The sequence below is a fragment of the Cynocephalus volans genome, chromosome 8 (genome assembly GCF_027409185.1).
Source record: "Cynocephalus volans isolate mCynVol1 chromosome 8, mCynVol1.pri, whole genome shotgun sequence".
NCBI lineage: Eukaryota > Metazoa > Chordata > Mammalia > Dermoptera > Cynocephalidae > Cynocephalus > Cynocephalus volans.
Window position 1 is genome coordinate 132,706,402 of NC_084467.1, and position 26,504 is coordinate 132,732,905.

Below are 26,504 nucleotides of genomic sequence, written 5' to 3' on the forward strand. Positions count from 1 at the left end.
GTTAAAGCCCAGACCCGGGGAAACAGATTCAACACAGTGGGTTCCTGATCCCTGTCCTGTCCTTTCGTGTCCTTCTGTCCCATGCTCTGCACAGAGGAGAGCAGTGTCATGATGATTTTTTTCCAGTGACAGCATTCCTGGTTGTTCATCCCCCACCTCACCCCAGTACATCTCCCCCCCCACCCACCTGCTCACTCACCACCCCCCACACTGCCACAGCACACACTTAGAGCCTTCTCCAAAGTGCCCATCTGAACTCCCTTAACCTCCTTAAGCATGTAAAATTGGGCAGGAAATCTTTTGCAGACAGTCTAGTTTCTGAGGTTTCTTTCTCCTCAACCCCAGGGTGTGTTGGTATTTACCCTTTAGTTCTACTCCAGGAAGGTTGAAGACGGGGAACACCTGGGTCCCTTTCTTCTCTGCCTCCCACCCTATACCTTTCTTTAGATTTGTGCACTTAAGAAAGTATTCAGTAGAGATTTAGGGTAAAAGTCTGGGAAAGATGGGGGTTGGGAAGAAGGTGTTCATTCTGCAGGATTCTAGCAACCGGGCTCCTAAGGGCTCAGGCATCCTTGTCTACTCATTGTGGGCATCTGCTTACACTTGACTTGTGGATCCCCTGAGAACCATGAGGTTGCCAAAGTTAGTCCTCCTCAGGAATAAAAGGCTCCAGCTTGCACTCGTTTCCTCACACCAGTCCACAGTTCAGCCCATCTTCCCTCCCTCACCCTAGCACTGATCCTTGAGCTGGTCACTACCTGTTGCTAGGATGGTTGGCGTTCACCCATGCAGAATGACAACAACAGAATCGTGTCCCTGGGAGCTACATACAATCAGGTGTTATAGTTCTGCCACTCCACTGAGGTTAATCCAAGGTGCTGCAAGACTTGGCTCCTGCACTCTTTTCCAACAGCTCTCAAACCTCAGCTTCTACCTACTTCCCTTAAACCCACTTTCCCAGTCTTCAGTCTACCAAACTTGGGGTATTTTCTCTTCAGCACAGACTTCAAGCTATTCAGCCACAACCAACCATTGTGGAGGAATCCCATAGGTCTCCTCCTGCCCCATGGGGCCTTCGGGGATGCTTCCTACATAAGGCACTAGGTGGCAGTGTTGCTTCATGCACAGGAGAGTAGGAAGCCACGTAGTGGGGAAAGACGGACTTCTTGGAGGGCTGTCCTGCCCTGGCCTCTGGGTTGTGTTTAGTCATTCTCTCCCAGCATGTTGTTGGTAGGCATCCCTGGGGTCAGCTTCATACAAGTCTTTTTTGCAGGGCTTATGTGAAAGGGCTCAAATGGCATTATTGGGGTTCTGATTAACCTGCAGCTCTAGCAATTAGTAAAGAAAACAAACTAAAGTTACCCCTCTGCCCCAACCCCAAACTCCCACATTCTTCCAAAACAGGAAGTTGGACTCCAGAATGGATTGCCATAATGCTTTTATTTAGGGTTGAGGACGATGCAGGACTCACAGACTTTAGGTGCTGAGAGTCTCTCTGGCCCGTGGAGGGACAGTGATGGTGCCTGAGCCCTTGCAAGATAGACCTTCTGAAGTTGCCTATTTTCCCATAGCTGAAGCAGAGCCACCGAGACCTAGGAAAGCACCGTATGCAACTGCTTCTCCATAAAAGTAGCTGTAGGGTCCTCCATAACAGTAGCTAGTGAGGAGCCTGGCAATACAGAGCTATGTGACCAGTTAGGAGTAGCCCAAGGTCAGAAGCTCATTTGGATGGGCCAATGGAACTTAGTAGTGGACATAAGCCAAATTCTGTCCCATCCTGGTGTAAAATCTTTAAGCTTTGGCACCCAACCCTGAAACCATCCTGTTCCTTTCCCTCTTTCCCAACTTCCTTTCCTCTCCTTCAACCCCAACATACACAAAAGAGAGTTTTAATAGGTTCCTCCTCACCCATAATTGATTTCAAATGTTCCCTGAAGTTGCCCAGCTGAGTAACCACCTGCAGCTCCAAGTTGAAGGAGACTGAGTCACTAAGTCCATGGCAGAACTGGAGCCTGAGCCCAGGTTTCTTCATCCAACAAATATTTATTGAGTGACAAGGTACTGTGGGGATACAAAGATGTCTAAGAAACTGCCCCTGACTTTAAGGCAAGGTTTCCTCCTCGGAGGATCCAAGTTTTAGAGCATGGACAGTGTGGAACTTAGGAGGCGGGCAGAGCTGGGATCAGATGCCACCTCTGACACTTGTTAGGGCTGTGGTCTTTGGAAATCCATTGAGCTTTTCTGAGACTTGATTTCCTCAAATCGAAAAATGAAATAATGCCTTGCAGAGTTATAATGATGTTTAAATAAGTCATGGGTGCAAAGTGTCCAATGCAGGACTGGACCCGTAGTATTATTTATGACATGGCAGGTATCAACAGCAGGGGGCGATCATTACTAGGAGCAGCGTGTTAACCTGCTCATCCTTGGTTCTAACCCACTAACCTATCATTTTTTTAGGTGGGTTATTAACATTAATTTCTTAAGAATTTAGTTTGCTAATCTATAAAATGGGAATAGCGGTAAATAGGGATTTTTGTTTGTTTGTTTTTTGTTTTCTACAACATGCTTAAGATAACTAAGACCACTTGAGAATCAAAAGCCTGAAAGGACTCAGTTGTTTTATTTTTTAAAAATATCATCTACTCTTTTTAGCCTGTGGAATACTATTTCAAATAAATTGGATAATGGTGCTAAAGCTTTTTGGGGGGGCCATAAACTCTTTGGAGAATCTGATGAAAGCTATGCTCACTCCCTAGAAGAACATACATGTTCACATAGTTTACATAACATTCAGAGCTTTCTGGATTTTCTGATGACCAGGATCTGCTGACACTAAGTTAAAAACCATTGTTTAAGGCCTATTGATAGCTTTTTTGTTGTGAATGGCATCTAAGAAATGAGATTTCACAGGATGCTGCGATGTTCTCAATAAGAGAGCTTTGTACTCAGGGGGAAGAGTTTTGTTCACGTGGAATATAGAGCTTCGCAGAAGACAGATTCACGTGGATGTAAGAGAATGCAGAGGACAGGCCATGTGTCTATCTCCCTCTACCCAGTTGGACTCAGTGATAGGTGTAGAGCCACTTCCATGCCTTTCCTGGCCCTCCTTGTTGCCTCCTCCTATATTGCAGCAGTGGTCAAAGTCAGCATGTTTGTCCCCCAGGACCCTGAGGAATTGCCTGGTTGCTTCCACATTAGAACTCTGCCCCCCCACCTCCCCCCCCGCCTAGGGCTCAGATGTGCAGCAAAGTCACGGCAATCCTACCTTTGGCATGGAAGAACCGTGCACATGAGGGCCTGTCATCAGTCTCTGGGGGTGGGTTCACCCACTGTGAAGAGGCTGAGATATGTGAGTTTTCTTGTGAGAACAAGGCACATGCCCTGATGGTTGTAAATTAGCATCTTTGTACAGACGAGTCTTCGTCATGTGGCTCCCTGGCCCTCCAGAAGAGATGCAGAGTGATTTGTCTGACTTGAGAAGTAGGACAGACTGCACCAGGACCCTTCTTTCCACAGCCTGCTGCTGTGCCCCTTGTCCTGGGAGCCCCCCTGATTCCCAGTGTGAAGGTCCTCTCCAACTTCTCCGTTCTACAGCCCTTCATGTGTGGTTTCCTGGGGTGCATGTCGCTTCCTACCTTATCAGTTATGTACATATCTCATTTCTGTCTACTGAAAGTTCCTCAGGAGCTAAATGAGTGTCTGATTCACCTCTGTTGTCCCAAAATGTCTGGCACAGTGTTAGACGTGAAGATACATTTGCAGAATAGATAAGGTAGAAATTTAGACTGCTGGATAAGTAAGGGGTGAGAGGAACGTGCTGAAACTGAAGAGTCTTTGTGGGGAACCAGGGCAGTGGCTTTTAAATTCTGCTTTTGCTGCCTACAAAGATGTCTTAGAAGCTTCTGAGGGGAACTCCCCTCCCACCTTCAATATGAGTATCCCATCTCTTATCTGTCTCATATGAAAGAAGGGTTTAATTACCCTAAGAAAGTCTAAACCTTAACCCTCTAGAGCAGGGGTTGGCATATTATGGCGTATGGCTGCACGAGGTCCAAAGAGGAAGCCTGTTTTTGTAAGTAAAGTTTTACTGGAACACAGCCATGACCATTTGATTATGTGTTCTCTGGGGCTGTGTGCATGTTAAATGAGAGAATTGAGTAGCTGCAAAAGAAACTTTATCACCTGCAAAGCCTAAAATATCTACTGTCTGGCCCTTTGTAGAAGGTTTGCCAACCCATGATCTAGAGCATTGCTTCTCAAACTTAAATGTGCATAGAGATCAACTGAGACTCTTCTTAAAATGTGGCTGCCATGGGAATATATCTGGCAGCAGATGTGATGAGAATACGCCTCTCAGACCTCCGATGACAGAAGGTTTCATTGACTGAGGACCCCAGGTGCTGTGCTCTGAAATTCACTGCATCTGTGCTGAGGCCACTCATCCCTGGGTGGCAGGGATTAAGGCAGACCAGCTCCTGAGAGACAGTCCACTTTGTCTCGAGGTCTCTCAAAGTCTTTGCAGAACATTCCTTAGACTGCAACAGTCTGTAATGCTTCCACCCAACCTTTCTCCCCTCAGGGTCCTTCCCTCAGGGTCAGACCTGCATCACGAACTAATGGCTCTCCCAGCCTTTTCAGGCTCCCTCCACATTTTCTTTCATAGTGGTCTCGCCTAATGAAGTCCTTGCATGTTCGTATTTAATCATGTCTTGACATCTGTTTCTTGTACTAACACAACTATCTAACACAAATGAGGATCAAATTCAGTAGGTCTGGTGCAGCCTGAGCTTCTGTGTTTCTAGCAGACTTCCAGGTGCTGCTCCTGTTGCTAGCGTGCAGACCATGACTTAGCATGACTCTAGACGCATGAGTCTAGGGCAGGGATCGGTAGACTTTCTCTGTAAAGGGACAGATAGTAAATAGTTTAGGCTTTGCAGGCCGTACAGTCTCTGTTGCAAAACTTAACTCTGCTCTTAGAGCCTGCAAGCATCCATAGACAATATGTGAACGTTTTGCCATGGCTATGTTCTAATAAAACTTTATTTACAAAAACAGGTGGCAGGCTAGGTTGTGCTCCTAGGCAGTAGTTTGCCCGCTGCTTCTTCCACAGTCCTTGTGCTCTGCTCTCTAGATCTTCACTATTCCAAGCAATACCAACAAAGAGACTGTGGCAGGGAAACACTTTTGTTCAAGTAAAAATAAAACGTCCAAGAGATTTCTTGCAGGAAACAGGTCATGCTAGTTTCTTGGTAAGAGGACTCTAGGTGAAGTTAATTTCTTTCCTTTCTTAAAAATAGCATGCTAAGGTACACCTTACCTTAAAGTTCATGTGTTTAAAGTGTAAAATTAATATTTTTAGTATATTTACATAATTATGCAAATGTTGCCACAATCTAATTTTAGGACATTTTCATTGTGCCCTAAAGAAACACCATACCCATTAGCACTACTCACTTCCCTTCTCTCCTTCCCAAATCCACCACAGCCATCGGCAACCACAAATCTACTTGCTGTATCTACAGATATGCCTATTCCAGACATTTCATGCAAATGGGATCTTACAACATACGGTCGTTTTCACCTGGCTTCTCTCACCTGAGGTTCATCTATGAATCAGTGCTTTATTCCTTTTTTATTGCTAAGTAATATTCCATAAATAGAACAAATAGACCACAGTTGTTTATGCTGTCTTCAGTTGATGGATGTTTCATTTGTTCCCACTTTTTGGATGTTATAAAAATTATGCGTAAGTGGACATATGTTTCTATTTCTTTGGGGGAGATACCTAGGAGCAAATTGCTGAATTGTATGGTAACTCCATGTTTAATATTTTGAGGCACTGCCAAACTGTTTTCCAAAGTGGCTGCACCATTGTGCAATCCCCATCAATGCATGAAGGTCCGGTTTTATATTTCTGACCCTGTAAAATAAAATGGGCTTCTGTGGCATCACTGGTGAGTAGGGTTTGGCCACTGCCAACATCTGATAGAACCTCAGTGGTCTTGGAGAAGTGTACCATTGTCTTGCACAATGAGGAGAGACACCCGGTCCTCTGATGCTGAGGCCCCTGCAATCACAGGGAGCTCTAACTGGCTGAGGTGTGTGCTTCCATCAAGCACCCTCCTCTAGCTTTTCGAGGGTAGCCTAAGATGGACCCTTTCTTACCTGAACTGGGCTTTGCATGGAGGGAGTTCCTCTTTGGCCCAAAGGGCATTACTTTCTATTAATTTCTGCCTGGATGAGCCCTAAATGACAGGCATACAGACAGGGGACACTCAGGCACCCAGAAGTCACAGTGCATCAGATTCTGATGCAGCAGCACCTTCAAGAATTAAAGGAGAAGAGAAAAGGGCAAGGAAGAGGAAGCTCACGTAGCTCCCTATAATGCCGTGAACTTTCTCCTGGAGCTTGGTCCCCACTGGGCGCTTGGGCCGACTGTTCAGGGCTTGATGTCTGACTCACAGGGCTAGATCTGGGACGTTGGAGTTGTCCAGTGTTTTAGGTGCGGGTGGGGGAAGCAGAATCACTTCCAGGTGGTGGTGCAGAGGGGTCCTCTGAGCATGACCATGTGATCATGCCACTCGTCACACTCCAGCTGGCACCTGTTATTGCCCTTCTCCTCATCCCAACTTTCAGTTCCTGTAAAAGACTCTCTTCTTGGTCATTTGGATCCCAGGGAGACAATGTAGTGGGTGAGGCTTTGGCCGACCCAGCTGGCAGCATAAGCTGCCCACTCCCGGTCCTCTGTGGGCATGCATTCTCTCCTGGTCCTCAGGGGTGAGATGGTACCCCGCAGGGACTCTCGGTGGGACACGGGTTGGAAATATTCAGGAGGGAGAGAGGCAGGGCTGGAAACAGGAACCACCTTCAGCAGCCCTGATACCCTCAACCCTTTGCCTGTCACTAGCAGCACTTTGTCCCCCTCCTCTCCTGCTTCCTCCTCTCTCGTTCCTCTGGGGCTGACCGTCGCATTCATTCAAGATGTGTGTGCCAGGAGGTCTGGCTTCTTCTCTTTCCTGTTCCAGTGCATGCCTTGAAGAGGCCAAATAAACACCTTATTTGGTATTTCTTAAGATTAAGGCAACACCTTAGTTTGGAGCCTGAGCCTGTATGCCCTGGACACCCATGAGCTGCAGTTCCTGATGTCACAAACAAGTGCATAAATCCCATGCTTCTGCACTCGAGTACACGGAATTTGGTTTCTCTGGGGGCTCATCAAATCTCTTTCTGCTCACACTATACATCCCTCAACCCTAGCTCCTTCCAGAAAGCATATTTCTGTGCTAAGTTTGAATCTAAAAATAGAAGCATCCTTTCCTTCTCATGTTTACTACCTGCCTTAAAACAATCCTCCTCTTTGGAATTTTTTAAAAAGAAAACATCCAGGAAATGAAGCTTGGTCAGAGAACAAAAGCATCCCAGTCCCCTTTATGAGTCAGAGTGAGTGGTGAAGAAAAGTGGTTCTGCTCAAATACACATTATGGTGACTGGAAGCCAGAGTCTCAGAACTTTTGAAGTTGGAGCATTGCCATGGCAAGCAGTTAGGATATCAAGACCAGTAATTGAGGCTCATTTCTGGTTTAGAAGTCCAGATACCTGACCAAAGGGGATGTCACAGAACTTACAAGTTAATCAATCAGTAAGTCATTATTTGAGTGGTGATAGCATTTGCTAACTTTCATACAAATCAATACATCCTGGACAGATTATGAGAGAAGTAGTTTGATTCTATTTGTTCATTCATTCATTCGTTCATTCAACATTTATTGAGCTTCTATTAGGTGAAGTTTCAGGAATGTCACCACATGCTAGGGATCAAGAACAACTAAGGAAGGGGTGGTGCCTGGAAGGTGCTCACAGTCTAGTCAAAGCCCACCTGTAAGTAGATTATTAGAGCCACCCAGTGGGAGTGACCAGTCCTGCCTGGACAAGCTCAAGGATTTCTCAAGGCTTGGGAAGGAGAGCCGGTAACCAGACAGGCAGAAGGAGAACTGGGAGGTAGCAGAATTGGGGGAAAGAGAAAAGGCTAGAGTTATCAAAGTGCCAGATGGCACAGAAGCACCAAATAAGCCACCAGGTCTGAAGTGGGTTCATTGGATGTAGCAGTTAGGAAATCACTGATGACTTATTGGGAGAGGAGAGTCCCCATTACAGTACGTAGAGATATGAGTGAGAGGCAAGGGAGTGAGGACAGAGAACGGGGTCTATTTTACTCTATTCAGAGACTCAGCTGTGAAGGGAGGGGACAGAGGAGATGTCACAAGTAGTTACAGGTTCAGAGAGATTTTATTTTAAGGTCAGAGGGATCCAAAACTCAAGGCCTTGTATTAAAGAAGTAAAGAGGGAGACAGCATAAACACAGGAATGTGATGCAAGATGCAGCAACGGACATGGAAGGCATGCAAGTGCAAGCTCAACGCACCCAGAAATGGTTGCAGAAATCTGTCTTCGACAAATACTTCTGTGCCAGGCGCTGCTGTGGTCACTTTGCAAATATTAACTCGTACTCCTGCTGCTTATCTATGTGATACAATTTAGCATGAAATTATTTGTAGTAAAACCTTGATTAACTAGAATCCAACTATCCAGTATCCTCAACCAACTATAATGTTTTACTTATTCTGCTTTTTAGGAGATATAGGTACGTGATTACAAGATAAATTAAAAAGAGGAGTGCAGTAGAAACAAAACCTCCCCATTAACCGATAGGTTCAGCCCAATCCTTCCCACCTTGTGTGGCCACAGTCACAGGATGAGGGACAGTGAGAAGTGGTTAGAAGGATGAGGACTTTTAGCACTTCATAATGAAGCTGGAGACAGAGATTTCAGGCATAGACAGGGCTGGTGATGAGCCAGTCCAGCCTCTCCTTCACAGATAAGATGGTAAGGCCCAGAGAGGGGAAGGCATTTTCCTGATGTCACACAGGGGCAGGCTGGGTTCACAATCCAAGTTTCCTGGCTTCCAATTTAATGTTATTTCAATTCTTCTAGGTTGCCTCTGGTTAATTTAAATCTCTCACTGGAAAGGAGAAGAAAACACTTTAGAAAGATTTTTGGTAAGAAAAGGAAAAGAAAAATTATGGACTTCAATTCTCATGTAACCTGAAATTACAGTTAATTAGGTCACTTATTTTCCTTGTCCTTTCTCTTTCTCACTCAGAGGCCAAGCAGCCAAAGCTGTTTCATGGCAGGGGCTCACTCAGAGGTCGGCTTTAAGTGTCCTCTTTGAACACTGGGCTCTGAAGATGCACCTGGGTTCAATTTGAGGACACAAGCACTCTGTATTCTCTTGTTTCTTCTCAGACTTTCAAACTGGTGAAATAAAGGAGCTCTGAGCCTTTGGGTTCTGATTGGCATAGTATTTGGGTCTGTGTGGTCCTGGATCACCTGGCTTCATCAATGTTTTGCTTCCTAGAAAGCAATCAGAGTCTTCTTGGGTTATTTGAGACCACATGGCAGAGGCAAAAATGTTCAGATACTTAAGTGAGCACAGGCAGTACGTGTACATTGAATGAATGTAAGACACACTGGACAAATGCTAATGCTTTGAAAATAATACAGTGTCTCACTTTAAGAAGACCTGATGTGCGAATGTCTAATCTTAGCTGACAGATAAGTTGGGAGGTTATTTCAGTTGCTAGAGAATCTTCATCGCACTTGCTTTAAATAACAACTCTGCAATGCCGTTGGGTCATTGAGTACATATTTAACACTATTTAAATATTTCTTCTTCGGGTAGCATTGATTCTATAAACTGTACCTGGTAAAAGAAATGCCACAGCAAATTTTTGAGAGGGATTTCAAAATTATTTATTTGGCAGAGGAGAAGAAAAAACAGGAAATAGGTGTTGGTGCAGTGTAGCTGGAGTTATAGGAGAGAGCTCTCAGAGGGACCTTGACTGAGGCGGGGCAAGGCTCGAGAAGAAGGGCTGAGGCATCCTGCTCTGTGTCTTTCCTAAGACTTGCAGGTGCTGGGTACTAAGGTGTCTTATCAAGATTCAGGAATTCACAACACTTCAGGCTCCCTAAAGATGCGTGACTTCATACTGCTCTCTTAGCTTTTGCACAACGTACCTTCAACATTTGGGGATTTATATCCCTTCTGTTGTGCTGCTGAAATTCCAAGCACATGATTTCTTATTTTTGTTAAGGTGGGATATCAGTTTGCAGGCAGCTCTCTGCCGCTGCTGAGGAACAGCAGTCCAACTCCACACCTCCTCACACCGTAGATGCTCACTGTGCAGACACAGCTGGGTAACGACCGGGCACTGAAGTGCTGGTAGATGGCATTCCAGAGTCACAGGACCAGCTGAATGTACTGAATTCACAGGAAACTTCACCCTGCTTGTCTTCAAAGGTTATTAAAAATGGTTGAAATGGCATTCCCTCAAAAATAAATCTATGTGTTTAAAATTACCCAGGAGACTGCTTTCTCTTTCTCTCTCTTTTTTCTTTTTGGTGAGAATGACTAGACATAAGTAACATTACAATACTTATTAAACTTCAGTTATTTATTTATTTTCTTATATGGGAAAAAATAATTTAAAGTTACTCAAATGCATTGAGATAAAGTATGATGTTGGGGCGATGTATTGACTCTAGAGGAAATTGCCCAGGATGAGGTGAGGGTGTCAGGTCTGATGACAGTTCTTGATTCTTCACGATCCCTAACTGGAAAGAGGTGAAAAGCCAATGACTATGCTAATAATAAATAAAAATTTAAAAAAAATTTTTTTAAATGCCAAAAAAAAAAAAAAAAGAAAAAGAAAAGCCAGTGTGATTCTGTGCACAGAGCTGTGCCAGGGCAGGGCAGTAACGGCTCCCACTGCAGGGAGGGAGTGTGTAGAAGGGATGAGGGTGGATTAAGAGGTTTTTCTTTATTAGAGAAAATGGAGTCTTTAGAGTGTCATATGACATATTGTTAAGTGGGAGGATGCCCTTGGCAACTCTGCTAACTACCTCCTGTGACTTCAGTCCATTAATGAATTACTTATCCCTACCATGGGCAAGATGTTGGCTCTGATACAATGAGAGTGTGAGGAAATATAAGGCAGTATTGCCAGCTCTCAAGGAACTTATAATACAGTTGAGGAGATGGGCCTATATGTATTAAAGTGATAATAATGCTATTATCAATGAATAATACTACTGAACACTTGTTATGTGCTGAGCACTTTTTTAATAATATCACACTTGTGAATTAATTTAATCTTCTCCCAAACTCTACAAATTAGATACTATTATCATGTCCATTTTATGAATAAAGAAAATGAGGTATTGAAAATCACTCAATGTTGTTCAGGGTTGTAGAGCTATTATGTTTAGGTTAATCTAGTGGCTCTACCTCCACAGAGGTTTTTTAAGTAGGAGGTATTAACCACCATTTGGTTCTCAGTTGACTGCTGTGTTGGCTCCCTTTGGTCTTTTATGGGTCTAGATCAAGGCCTTGGAGAGTCTGGGGAAATAGGAAGTGGGGGAAGGTTTTCCTGGGAGGTCTTATTGGGGCTCCAGAAAGCACTGGTTACTCTCTGGAAGGTACATTAGAATGTCACTTTGCCTCCCATGGATTTGTCACCCCTCTTCCCCTGGGTGACGGAGCCACAAAGGATTACTCAAAGCCCATCTCTTCTGAGCAGTGATAAGCTCCAAAGGGGTTAATCTCCCAGAACCCTCAAGAGAGAGGCATTCCTTCCATTTGGGAAATTAACCATGAATTGGGGTTCTTGCCCCACATTTATTCTCCAGACCAGGAAGTTATAGGAAAAGAACATAGGTGGGCTTTTTGCTAAGTATAGTTTAACAAGTTTAGCAATAGAGGCTGGTAACATTCAGTGAAACAAGCAAAGTGACATTCCATAATGCAATTTGCAAGAGGTTAAGTCCATCCACCAACTAAAGCTTGATCTTAGCAAATGCTGTTTTTCCCTACAGCAATTTCCCAGTATCTTTACATATCAATCAGTAACTTGTCTGTCCTTGAGCCAGCAACCTTACTGTGTTACAATTCTTTATCTTACATCAGAGACTATAGCCTGGGGAAAACTTCCTGTCTTTTGCAAGGTTAACATTATATGTAATTTTAAGAAGTTAGGCTAAATCTGAAACTACAAGAAACTAGGCCCTGTGAAATATATTTGCTTTATAGTATGCTCCACATTAGAACTCCAAGTTGACTATCTGGTAGCTCTTTCTTGTCTCTGTGGTTTACATTTTCAGGAAGAAAATTAATAACTTAACTATCCGTGCAATAGGGAATGAGTGCCCACAGCCATGTTGTTTCTTGCTGGGATGGCTGAGGAAACTTTTTTAGAAAGGAGACTCTGCTGCTCCAGATTTATTTCAGGTCAATGGCAGTGCTAGACCTGGTTCTTCACAGCTGTGGGCTTCACAGGACCCAAGCCCCTTGTTTTCTATACTTTCCAAGCAGTGAAAAATTCCTTTAATTAACCTCAAGACCATATAGAAATGGAAATGGTCAATTTACTGTTTACCTGATTATTATTCTAATTTTCTAACATTATCATTATAATTTTCTAATAAACTAATCTGATTAGGTCACCATCTGCCACATCCTACCTCTCTCCACTTAAAATCCTTCAGTGGTTCCTGATTTGTCATCCAGAGTGTAAAATCTAGTTAACTCTCATTCAGTGTCCTTTATGAGCTATTCCAATGAACATATCTGGTTTTAATCCAATGTCCTACATGGTGTATAATTCATTAATTTGTTTGTTTATTCAACAAATATTTAATGAGTGTCTAATATGTGCTTGGCTTTGTTTTAGGCCCTTGAGATACAGCAGCAAACAAGACAAAATACCCATAATTAATAACAGCTTACATTTTTGATTATTTACTATAGTTAGGCTTTTCCTCTATTAATGTATTTCATCTTCAAGTGGAGGTACTACCATTAGTTCCATTTTACAAATGGGCAGACTCAGAGGGGTTATTTATTACAGAAATTAAAAAAAATAATTTTCCTATGAATCCATGCTTATGAAATAAATACATATTTATTATTTTATACAATTTGGATCAGAGTATATACATTGTTTCAGAACTTACCTTGTTTCCTAATAAATAAGCTGCAAACATTTTCCTGTGTCTCTAAATATTCTCCTAAGGTGTGATTTTTTTAATGGTAGGGTACTATTCTATTGTTCAGATAGACTGTACTCTTTTTCTATTATAAATTATACTGTTGTAAACATACCTCTCAGATTGTTTCCTTAACCATGATTCCTAGAAGGGAAATTATAGGGCTGGAGGGTGCAAATGGTTTCGGCAAATGGTTGCCAAATGTTTCTCCAGAATGCTTCACCAACTCTCTTTCTTCCTAGCAGTACAGGAGTATGCCTTTTTCTCCACAGTGCCACCAAATCTAGAGACCATTATTTTTCTTCTTTGCCAAATTAGAGAGATGAATTTTTATCTTGTCTTAATTTGCATTTCTTTGGGGTTGAACACTTAAAACTATTATTTCTTCTTTTTGAGTCTCCCTATTTGTGTCTTTACACACCCTATGCTTCTTTTTTTCTATTGCTATTATCTAATATTACTGGGCAGGTGATATGTGATCAGAGAGAAGTGTCCCAAATTGTCACTTGGCAAACATGTCTATGGCATGCATTTGCAGCTACGTGTAAGAGTGTGTGTGTATGTATGTGTGTGTCACATGTGAGATGAAAGTGAAAGATGTACCCAAGAATGTTAATTGCATTTAAGCCACTAGATGAGTCTCTGTCCCTTACTCACTGCTGACAAAGGCTTATCCTCCAAAACACAGATCTTGATCTGCTCTGATTTGGAGTCCTGCTACTCAAAGTGTGGTCTCAGGTTCAGCAGCAGTGGTATCACCTGGATGCCTGTTGAAATGCAGAATTTCAGCTGCCACTTGAGACCTACTGAAACAGAATCTGCATTTATTCAGATTTCTGGGTTGTTCATATCCACAGTAAAATCTGGGAAGCTCTGGTCTAGAGTTGGTCTTTCAGGAGGTTTATGTGTCATTTTAGCCTGACTTCCAGGCAGGTGCTGCTGATTTTAGGTAGTGTAGAAGGTGGGGTTGCTTTTGATTTAGCTCCCTGCACACCTGCACTGCCCCCATTCCCAATCAGTAACAGTGATAACTCTAAGAGTAGCTTAGTGTCAACATTTACTGACACTGTGCCAGGAACCACACTACTTTTCTATGGGTGCCATGTGCAAGATAACTTCCTCTGAGCTTGTAAACTCCTCTAGATTCCTATACTCCATCTCACCACCCTGTGTTTCTCTGCTCTCTCAGGCGATCACAAAGCAAGCTCTCTCCTCTCCCTGCAAATCTGCCTCATCAACTCCCACCCCACATGGGTGGCCTGTGGAAAGCCAGAGAAATCCCCCATCCTGGTTTCTATTATCTTTGCACATGATAGCGCATGACTAAAATGAAAAATGGACTGTAAGGAGAGGTTGAAAAATTTGCCGAAAAGATGCTAGCTAGTAAAACAGTCCCCAGAAGGTTTCCCCCATTCTGTGTTCTAATTTATAAAAGCCTGGACTCGCAGATGAAAAGCTGAGCCTAATCCTGTCTTGAAGGGAAGTTATCTAGAACAGCTGAAAAACACCTCCTTGGGCTTTTTCCACTTTCTCCCGCTCTTCCCACTCACACAGTCCTGCTCTCTGCCAGGGTTGCCTGGTCTTTGATGGATGGGCTTTTTCCTTCTCCTCCTCAGTCCTTTTTATTCCCCTTGTGCTCTTTCTGGGGGGTCGGGGTGTTGCATAAGTACTTCTGCAGAAGGCAGCACATCCGCGTGTGGGGCGGCCACAGGCATAATATCCTGAGAAAGGACCTTGTCTTGTATCAGGTTGATTTATGGTCATGACCTAACCTGGCCCTGTCTTTTGCTCATTTTCCTCCTAAAAACAAACTTGCACCACACAGCATGTTTTTTTAGTTACCAGAGTTGATGACACTGTGCGTGACTCTTCTGTTTTGCTGAATAGAGCCTCACCTTCCTGGAAGCTGATGAAGCTTCTTGGAGAAGCACGACTCTCCCTCCTGACCTCCCAGAGGGGCAGAGCAGAACTCTGCCATGGGTATTTCCTGGAAACGGGGTTCCACGGCTGTGTCTGGGCCAAGAGTAGCATTTCTGCCTGAACCTTATCTTCATCTTCTGCCACCTTGGCTTGTTGTTAAACAATCTCTTCTACGAGACTCTGCCATGGATAGATGTTCCCTCCAGGGTGGGGCTTTGCCCAAGAAAAGCTCTTAATAAATTTTATCACATGTGCTGTAATCCAACTGTGTGGGATCTAAAAGGAAGCAGCTTGTTATATGATGGCTGGGAAAAAGAAGACCTAATGTCATGGGAAAGTCAACCACCTGCAGAGAGGAGAATGCTTGGCTTCCCTTGGAACATTCGTCTAGGTCAGATGCGATTGCAGGGTTAATGGGGTTCCCCAAGACTGGTGGAAAAATGCTCTTTCTCTGGGTCAAGACTTTTGTGACTCAGTTTGACTTCAGGAGTAGAGTGGGCAATGCAGGAACTAAACTCATCCATTCTTGGCCCTGTGGGAAATTCACAAATGTCTAAGGTAGTCTCTTGTCATCAAGGAACTCTCAAGTTACTTTGATGAGTAAAACAAAAAGTATATTAGCAGTACAACAAGGCTTAGCAAGCTGCAACAGAAAATCATAGGGCAGTCAAGGAGGACTTCACAGACAAGATGAAGCTTCAGGTAATTTTTGAAGGGCGTAACCATAGATGGGAGATATTTCAGACAAAGCGAGAGATATGATATCATTTCTGGGGCTCGGCTCTACTTGGAATGTTGGTGTTAGGAAAATGATATGTTAAAAGACAGGAGGATTTTAATTGAGGAGATATAAGGAAATGAAGTCCCAGTGAGTCTTCCTTAACAGTGAGCCTACATAGCCTCTCAGAAAAGGACAGTTTTGGCCTTTCTGTTTATTTGAACACTCTGAGATAAGTGGGCATAATTTTCCTGATACTCCTCTGCTTTGAGGAAGAAAAGGGTATGAGATGGGACTAGTACCCTTTTGTTATTACCATAAAATAAGAATGCCAAAGACAGGTGGATTCCTGATGGTTCTCAGAAGATTTTTTTCCCTCCCTTTTTAACTGGTTTTTATAACTCCTGGAGCTGGATACTTTTCCTTTGCATTATGGTGCTAGGAGCACAGTTGAAGCATCACTCTCTCTAGCTGGTCTTATGTTCCAGACACTCTATTCCATCAAAACCCACTGACAAAAAATTCCAAAAGGGGAGAGGGGACATTTCTGGTAGAGAAGGGGCTGAGTGGTCACAGCAGTTTGACAGGAGCAGTGGAGAGGTGGGAGCAGCTCCTAGAGAGATCATCTCATTTCTCTTTTTTATCATGTTCTCTTCAAATACAGATTCCTACTCTGCCAGTTACACACCTAGTGAGGAAACCAAGGAAAAAGACATGAAGATGGAAGCCACTGGCTTAGAAGCGAGTTCTCAGTGTTTGCTCTTCATGTAACTTCCCTCTGCCTTCTCCAACCTTTGGTTATAGTCCTGGCTTTAGGATAAGAAGCCCCCTCTTTGCCTCATGGTCCTCTAGAATTGACTACTGAGAGTTGTGTGTCACAGAGAACCCCGCGGGGCTCCCCAGAAATTTTACCAAATGTTCAGCACGACAGCCTGTCAATTTAGGCACTGTCCAACAGGGAGAAGTAAAATGGCTGTGCCAGCCATCTTCTTCTCTTCCAAATTATTTCCAGGTGTGGCTGTGAGTCTGTACATTTTTTTGTGTCAGATCCCAGTTGTCTTCATATAGTGGTCTGCAAATTTTCGAGTGCCACACTCACCAGCCCATGTCACTCTTCTTGCCCCAAAACAACAACTAATGATTAATATTTTTTTTAGTATTTGAAATATTTTAGTGTAGTGGAAACAGCATGGGATTTTTGGTTGAATAGACTTGGTTTTGATCCCTGTCTCTGGCATTTGCTGGATGTGAGACTGTAGATGACTTGCTCAACTTCTCAGATTTTTGGTCTGTAAGGGAAGATATTAAAACTGAGCTCATACATTTAATGATAGGTAGTTAAAATCTTCTTATTTCTTCTTGACATAAGCAGCAGATCTCCCGAATGCAAAGAGAGAAACCAAGAAATGGAAAGAAGGATTATTCCTCTATAGGAGCTCCTTGAATAGTTGTTTGTACCTGTAGCTATGGTGTTCACTGCTTTATTAGAATTTTTTATAATCACTCTGGGAGACTGTCTTCGAGTTTGAAAGGAGGCCTACATCCTTGAAGGTAATTTACTCTATTAATTGCAAATGCTGATAATTAATAATAGTACAGAACTGGATGCAAATGATTTTTGTTGAACTTAACACATCAGTTTGTTGCTCTATTGAGATACACCTGGTCTCTAAATAAGATTTTCGGAGCTGAGAGCAGGAATACAATAAAGAAAATATACTCCCTCAATTTACTTTTCTTTCTCTCAAAACTCAGATTAAATACCAGGTGAGGTGTTTGAACAATTTTAAATTTAGTAAGCATTGATATATAGCAGAAGCCAGTTGCAAGAAAGAGCTGAAAAGATGATTCTTACGACAATGTGATCCAAATGTTTGGCTTCCACTCCACCACCATCTTCTGAGTTACATCATTTGATCTGATTTTTCTAACTCATGGGCTATCATGGTTCAGTCTGGTGTTGAGTGATTTCATAAATCATATTCATGATCTTGTCCCTGTGTTATTTCCAAGAATGTGGCTTTGATGAATAAACAATAGTTATAACGTGTTTGCTTCTATCACGTGTACATTTAAAATTATAAAATCTCAATGTTGCATAAGCTTAGAGTTTCACTGCGTATATTGTGTTGGCTTAGGCTGTGTTGGTTTTGTCAGCCTTTACTCTGCTATACAGAGAAGAAAGAGAAGTTTCTTAAATATGGGAAATCTGTAATTTTTCTTTTGAAACAAAGTCCATCTTGCTGTTGCTTAATGGGGTCAAGGAAGGAGTTCTGGGGTCCCTTCTGAGAGTTTGTGGGGAGCTGTGCAGTCTGCTCTGTGATCCCAGCTTGTAGTGATAAGATGCAGAGACCTGGGATAGACAGATTTTATTTCACAGGGGCTGGTGGTCACTGGGTCCTCAGGTAGACATCGCTCAAAACCTAGAGTGGGGGCAGTATTTACTCCTTTTAAATCACAAAAAAATCAGATCATCTGCAAAGCAGCTACATCTACTTTAATAGTCAGAGGGAAAAGGAGGCACTTGGCAGCTTTGTGTGCTTTCTTTTTTAGTCTTTACAGTGCTGGAACTGGCTCACCCTAGCTTGCCAGAGCCAATTGCACACAGCTCTTCCCAACTCCATGTTAAGTGACATCATATTGGTAACTTGAAATTGACCATTGTGGGAGTAATTTACACCAAAGAAATTGGTAAATGCTACCAATCTTGTTTTTTTTTCTTTTTTTCTTTTTTCCCCCCCTTCAGGGTTGTTAAACATTTAACAGCATATCACTGGTTTTATATCTAATTTGTTCTCCCCTTTGATACTTCATCATAAAACTCATCATCCCAGCTAATGTTTATTAGTCACTTTATACGCATTAGGCTCTGTGCTAAGATCCTTCACATGTGTTATTTTCTTTAATTCTCACAAAAACCTTATGAGCTAATTCTGTGACCTTGGCTGCTTTTTGAAGAATCCTGAAGATACACAGACTTTATTTCACAGGTACAACTTGTGGATGAGGAAACTGGGACTTAGCAAAATGATGTAATTTTTTCAGGGTCACATAGCATGTAAGTAGTAGACTGGGGACTGAAATTTCTGGCTGACTCATGCTCGTAACCACCGTATGCTATGGTCTTCCCCAGCATAGATGTGGTAGAAAGCTTTCTGGGCTCAAAATCATGACATCCTGGTGCTAGTGTACTCTCTACACCCAGCCTGACACCTGATCTCTCAGAGCCTCATCTATAAAGTGAAGGTAGTGATAATAATGCTGTTGAGCTCATGTGGTTTTACTGCTTAAATGATAGTATATATAAGATTGATTTGGAAAGCCCAAGTACTATATAAATGGGAGATATCATTACATGCTAAGGAAAGATGGTCACAAAAAGAGCATCCCAGTTCAGAAGATTCAGCTGAAGCGGATATTTTGTATCAACGTAGGTTCTAAGGAATCTTACAGTGAATATTTTTGGGTGAACTGGCAGGACCTTTATCTGGCAAAGTCTAAATTTATCTCTTGGAATTCATTGGCTTTGGGTCTCCCTAGCCTTCTCAGACAGTCTTGTAAAAAAGGCAGTGCTATGAATGGCGAATGCTTTATACGAATCCAATTATTAACGGACAGGTCAGAGCTGGAAAGTTGACATTCGGTGACTGTAGGGGGAATTTTTGATTTGTTATGTCTATTTTTTAATAAAGAGGTCCTTTTACTATTCCCATACCTGTTTAAACTTTCAACAGTCAGCATAGTTCGTTGTGGTTATTTCAGGTTAATCTTCTGCACTGTACTAACCCTCCATTGATGTCAAATAACCATTTTATCACTATAGAATCCCCCAGACCAAGTACTGAGGTTGGCAGCTAGTATTGCCTCATATATATCTACTGAACAAGTGCGTGGGTGAGCTAATTCATAACAGGCCCTTGTTTCTTTTAACTACTTCTCATTCCATTAATTTGCTGAATTAACAAATACGTACTACTGTTGCATAGAAGCCAACAAACCTAAGATGCCTGATCTGATATGATTTTTAAACAAATGATTTAAAAGATTTTCAGATGAGCCTTCCACTTTGTGTCTGGTTTAACTTACCATTGACAACAATCTTACTAATTTTTCTTCACTGGTTGGAGTATACTAGACTGTCAACTTCTGTCTTCTGCATTTTCATCTATGGAACACGAGGGAGAAACTTGATTTCTTTTGTAAGTTTGGGATATCAGCAGCTCTCAATATGGTTTCACAAAAATCTGTATTTGTGAAAGCTCCACATGTGATTCTAATCCACAAATAGGAGTGATGACATCACGTTAGAAGATTCTATTTGTTAAATATGCTTTTTTAGCTGGAAGGAGTGAAGGGAAATGCTTTAACACATATTTATCCTCTCATCTTATAGATGAAGTATGTACAATAGTAATAAAGCACATAAAATGCAGTTATCTAAGCACTAAATGAAGTTTCTCACATGCTGCTTGAACATCTTAATAAATTAGAGAGCAGAGAATCATTGTTTTGGTAATTATTCAAAAAATAATATGAGTACTTCCATTTATTTGCTTTATCTCCCAACTAAAATATATTACTTTAGTACTCTTGGGCAATAAATCCTTTTTGATATAATTATTAGAAATTAATCAGGACTAGACTAGTATGATAAGAAAATTCCATCTTCTAAGTTATGTCTCAGGAAGTTAGAAATATCATTCTCGACACCATCAATAACTTTATAGCTTCCTATGAGACAAGTAAGTAGAAACAATTATTTTATTGATAGTAGAAGTTCTAAGCACAGTAAATTAAAGTGTTCAGGATTGCAATTAGATGCCTGGCAGTTAATCAAGTCAATTATCTGATAATTTATACGTCAAGCCTAATAATTTATACTCCAACTTATAGACATACTGTATGTAGTCAACAAATATAAAATAGACTCCTCAATTCTTTCTTTTAAAAACCAGTAGATAGCTGACAGATTAGAAACTCCACAGTTCTGGTAGTAAATATTGCAGTACATTTGTTCATAGGTCAGCAAACCGACATAATTAAGGAAAAATAGTACTTATTAAAATAAATGAAACAAAGAGAAAATATCCATCAGGGCATACTAGATTTGTCTGCATTTTTGAAAATCCATCCAATACAAGAATTTATAAAGTAATATGTCTTATGCTCCTTTAGCAGATCGACCTGGGTGTAAAAACAAAAAAAGAAAACACAAAACTGGAACATTCCCATTGTATCATAACGAGTCATCACCAGTACTTCAGAGTATAATTATTAGAATTACTGGGCTGGGAATGAACTCTTTTTGTTAAAAAGAACTTCCGCTTTTTAAATCACAAGATATTAATTTATACTAAAGATAGAAGAAAAGATATTCTATCATTGATGAAAACCACCACCTTTAAAACACTTGCCTGCCATCAGAACGGGAGGCCTCATGGCTTATAAATCTATATGATCCATAGAGAAGTGCTATTGGATTGGATTATACAGGAGGTGAAGGAATAAATAAAATTCTGTTTAACAGGCTTGGGGAGAACGACTCTTGATGTCAGCCCCAGGCATCTGAACCAAAGACTAGCAGATTGCTTCATCATTCATTTATCAGTTCAAGCAATATTGTTTAAGCATTTCTTGTGTGAATATACTGTCCCCATGTAATTTATAAGTAAAAGCTGCTCCCGAGACTTTATATACGAGAAGAGGCAGGTAGGAGGAGATGCGTCAACTGAAGATGGCTACTGGGAACATTCAAGGCCTCCAAACTGCCTAGGGTTTTCTTTTATCTGTGCTCATGTCTCATCTGACCCTACAACCCCTTCCTGCCACCAACTTATTAATGAGCTATTTACCCACAGGTGTTCCCTCCTTTGTTTATTCAGTTGGATTTAACAGTCCTGTGCCTGCTCTGAGTAGGTGGGGAGGGAGTGCATGGCGGGGACCTTCATTTACTTGGGAAAGTTCCTCTTCTGTGCTGGGGTGGGCACTATCGGGTATAGAACAGTCCTTCTCATAACTGATTGACTAGTTGCCCAGGCTAGTAGCATGGGGCAGTGCCTTTTGACTTGCTTTGGGGAACAACTGTTTTCTGTGGCTGGGTGTCCTGGTCCCTGGAGAGGTAGGCCAGGGAAGAGTGAGCAGGGAGCCATGTCCAGGATGTTGGTCTCCTGCGAGAGACTCCCCGATTCACTGACTCCTTGTTTTCCTGGGAAAATCATCATCTTCATGTTCATTGGAGAAAAATGACCTTTGAGAGGGTAGGAGATTATGGTTATTTGCTAAAACTATGACTGTCCTCACGGCTTCTGAGGAAATGTAGAGGATCCAGGACCAGTGAGGGAAGGCATGGACTCAGAGTGGGGTAGCGTGAGGAACGTTCGTGATGAAGTGCTAGAGGATGTGTCTTTTGCATTGGATCTCTGCTTTTCAGCTTCCATTTTGGTTATTTAAAAATACCAGAATGAATTAAATTGGTGGCATCTCAAATGAGATTCCTTTTGAGAACAGAAGCTGCCAGAACAGCCTGATATGGGGGTATGAAGAGGCATCTGAGGTGGGGAATCTATATCACTTTTTTTTTTTTTTTTTCCATTAAAACCCTACGTTCCTGCTATTTACACAGGTTTTCTTCTCCCTTTCTCCATTCCCCTTTGTATCTGGTATTTCTCCCCTCGACTCCTCCTTTTTTCCCAGGTGTGTTTGATAACTGCTCCCACACTGTCAGTGACAAGGGCTGGGCCCTGGGGATCCGCTCGGGAAAGGACAAGGGAAGGCGAGACGCTCGCTTCTTTTTCTCCCTCCGCACCGACCGCGTGAAGAAAGCCACCACTGTCACTGGCCACAGTCGCTACCAACCGGGCACATGGACACACGTGGCAGCCACTTACGACGGACAGCGCATGGCCCTGTATGTGGATGGCACACGGGTGGCCAGTAGCGCAGACCAGTCTGGTCCCCTGAACAGCCCCTTCATGGCGTCTTGTCGCTCTTTGCTTCTAGGGGGCGACGGCTCTGAGGATGGGCACTATTTCCGTGGACACTTGGGCACACTGGTCTTCTGGTCAACCGCCCTCTCCCAAAGCCACCTCCAGCACAGTCCTCAGCATCCAGGTGGGGGGGAGGAGTTGACCCGCTTGATCCTGACAGCCGGTTTTGAGCCCCTGAGAGAACAGTGGGCCCCCTTTAGAGATGGCAAGTACCCACGGCTTGAGGTTCTCAAGGGCTTTGAGGCAGAGCCTGAGATTCTGTCACCTTTGCGGCCCCCTCTTTGTGGGCAAACGGCTTGTGACAACGTGGAACTCATCTCCCAGTACAATGGGCACTGGCCCCTTCGGGGAGAGAAGGTGATCCGCTACCAGGTGGTGAACATCTGTGACGATGAGGGTCTGAACCCCATGGTGAGGGAGGAGCAGATCCGCCGGCAGCACGAGGCGCTGACCGAGGCCTTCGGCCGCTACAACATCAGCTGGCAGCTGACTGTCCACGAGGTCCGCAACTCCACCCTGCGCTACCGGGTCGTGCTTGTGAACTGCGAGCCCAGCAAGATTGGCAATGACCACTGTGACCCCGAGTGTGAGCACCCGCTCACGGGCTACGACGGGGGCGACTGCCGCCTGCAGGGCCGCTGCTACTCCTGGAACCGCAGGGACGGGCTCTGTCACGTAGAGTGCAACAACATGCTGAATGACTTTGACGATGGGGACTGCTGCGACCCTGACGTGGCTGATGTGCGCAAGACCTGTTTCGACCCGGACTCGCCCAAGAGGTAAGGAGCTTGGGTTTGGGGGTGTCCTGCTTGCAGGGTGCGTTTCTAACATCATTTTACTCTTTACAAAATTGTTTTTTATTGAAACATAGTTGATTGTACGTATCTGTGTGGTACAGAGTTGAATATCAAGACTTGTGTGCAATATGGGATGCTCAGATCAGGATAATTAGTATATTCAACGTTATGCGATGTAGTCGTTTTTCATGGCCCTTTACCGATGCTTCCATCAAAAGAATAGAAAGATCTTAAATAAACAACCTAATGCTGCACCTCAAAGAATTAGAAAAACAAGAACGATCCAATCTCAAAATTAGTAGAGGGAAAGGAATAATTAAGATCAGAGCCAAACTTAATGAAATAGAGACCCCCAAAATGATAAAAAAGGATCAATGAAACAAAAAGTTGGTTTTCTGAGAAGATAAACAAAATCGACAAACTATTCGCTAGGCTAACTAAAAAAAGAAGAGAGAAGACCTAAATAACAAAATTCAGAAATGAAAAAGGAGATGTTACCGTTTTAAAAAATTAATTAATTTTATTTATCAAAACGATTGTCCATATCGGTGGGGTAGAGTGTTGAATATCAATACCTGTGTGCAATAAGGGATACTCAAATCAGGATATTTAGTATATTCAACATTATACAATGTAGTGATTTTTGTGCCCCTTTCCCAATTTCTCACTAACTTCCCCTCTTGTTCCCCCTTTCCCACCTCTGGTGGTCTCAGTTCTGTTCTCTTCTTTTGAAAGTTCACATTGTTTTACCCTTTTGGATTCTGGAGACAAAAAAGGGTTCACACAGTCCCCAAATAAAACATTCATCCACCCCATCAGGCACCACAGAGCTTTTGAGAAATACTAGCATTTTGTTAGAGATGACCAAGACAAAGGACAGCCCTCACGAACTCCCTGCAGGGAACAGACAACGGTGTGCGCCAAGTGGAGTGCAGCTGAAGATGTATGCACCAGGTACGTGCAGCACAGAAAAGCTGAACAACTTACTCTACCAGAGGAGGCCAGGGAAAAGGACACTGTGCTAGAAACCACTCAGCACCAAGTGTACATAATCATTCTTCCTGTAGTCTTAAGATCTCAGCAAAGTAACACACGTCCACGAAGAGGTCTCATGTCTGCTTAGTCTCTGGTGCAGTTTGAGCAGTTCAGCAGGTTCATGAGCACAAGATGTTCGACATCCAGCCATCTAGACTAGACATCTAGTCTTCTTTGGGTGGCTGGGGTCTTCCATTTTCCTGTTAAATTCCATTCTCCACACAGTATCCAAAAATGATCTTTTGAAAAAGATATATCAGATCCTGTCATTCCTCTTCTTAAAATTTTTTTCCCACTGCACTTAGAATAAAATCTAAACTCTCCACCTGGCACACGTGTTATGCTGCCATCTGACCCCTGCCTACCTCTCCGGTTTCCTCCTGCCAACCACTTTACCCCCCCGCCCCCCAGCACAGCCTCACTGACTCTGTTCTGTTCCATCGACAGATCAAGCTTGTTTCTGCCCCCTGGGTTCTGAGTTGGTTGTTCCATCTCTTTAGAATCCTCTTTTCCTTGATCTTCCCTTGGTGTTTCCTCTCTCATCATTCAAATATCTGCTTAAATATTACCTCTGGGGGAGGCTTTTTCTGATCTCCCAATTTAATGCAGCTACTCGATCACTATTACATCTCCTAGTTTTAACTCCCTATATAACACTTGTTACTTCTGATGTTTTTCTGTGCTCTGGTGTGTTTGTCTGTCTTCCTCTTGTCTGGAATATAAGCTCCATGAAATCGGTGGCTTTGTTTTTTCTGTTAACCACTACATTCCCAGTGGCTAGAATAGCAGCTGACAAAGAGTTGTTTATCTCATGTTTATTTTGATGAATGAATGTATCTGATGTGTCTTCAGTTCTGAGACAGAAGCCAAAAATATTCTCATTTGATAGCTGATGTAGGGGTTGGGGGTGTTAGAGGAAGGTGAGAAAGGAGGTAGGTAGGTGGTAAACTTGTTAATCTGTGTGTGTTGACAAGGCATCCCCAATATGTAATGGGTACCTATGTTCAAATTATAAAAAAGATTTACCTGAACTAGGGTGTAGGATTGGTAGGAAGTGGTAGGACTATATCTCAGCTCCCGTCCAATACTTGGATGGCTCCCTTTGTGCTGAGAACAATTTGTATGGTAGCTCATGGAATCCTTGTGTGGGGACAGTCCTCTTGGTGTCAGTTAGCACTAAAAGGCTAACAGGCTGGCCTGTAGTTTAGGTGTGTGGTTTTGAGGACTGAGTGTAAAATCTGGAAGAAAGGGGTGTATTTAAATTCTAAAGTCCTTCCTACTTAACCAGGTATGCAGGTTATGCAAGTCACTTTGTGAAACTCAGATATCTTGTCTATAAAATATGGGTGAATGCAGTAATACTTTGCATTATCTATATCCTAGGGTTGTTTTGCGAATCAAATGAAATAAAGTATAGGAAAGTGTTTGGTAACCCTAAAGTTTTCAATGTATGCAAATACTTCTAAACTAACTTTTGCTATTTATCATTATTAGAGCTGACAGATGGGAAGGCTTTGTTTACATAAGGATGCACAGGGGACTGATCAAATTACCAAAAATGTTTACGTAAAAGGATTGTGTCTAGGTTTGGTTTTTAGATTTTGTTAACCCTAAGTAGAAGTTAAACCTCACTAACAGCAGTGGTTGGCAACTTTTAGGATCCCTGTGATATGAGGAAGTCTGGCCTGTTCCCACTTGTCTCCTAGCTCATTACAACAACCCCCTTCCCTAGCTGAGAGAGACATCTTTCAAGGTTCTCCGGGTGTCCTTTGTCCCTCTAGATCCCTGCCACTTCCTCCCCTCCCTGCCACAGAGCTGCAGTGGAAACTCCTTCCTTTCTACATGTAGACCCAGAGGTGTTTCCGACCTTTATTCATAAGGGACTCTCTTACCCTTATATACAAAACCTGCCTTGTGGAATACAAAGGAAATATTTACATTTTT

The 26,504-nt window shown here is 42.7% G+C and overlaps 1 protein-coding gene across 1 annotated transcript in view; it reads left to right on the forward strand.

Moving 5' to 3' along the window:
• The window catches only part of PAPPA2 (pappalysin 2), a 259,746-nt gene that overhangs the window by 2,585 nt on the left and 230,657 nt on the right, over positions 1-26,504 (forward strand). Inside the window, exon 2 of the mRNA XM_063106943.1 lies at positions 22,436-23,507. Within this exon, the coding sequence (XP_062963013.1) occupies positions 22,436-23,507 (1,072 nt within the window). The remainder of the gene's footprint in view (positions 1-22,435; positions 23,508-26,504) is intronic.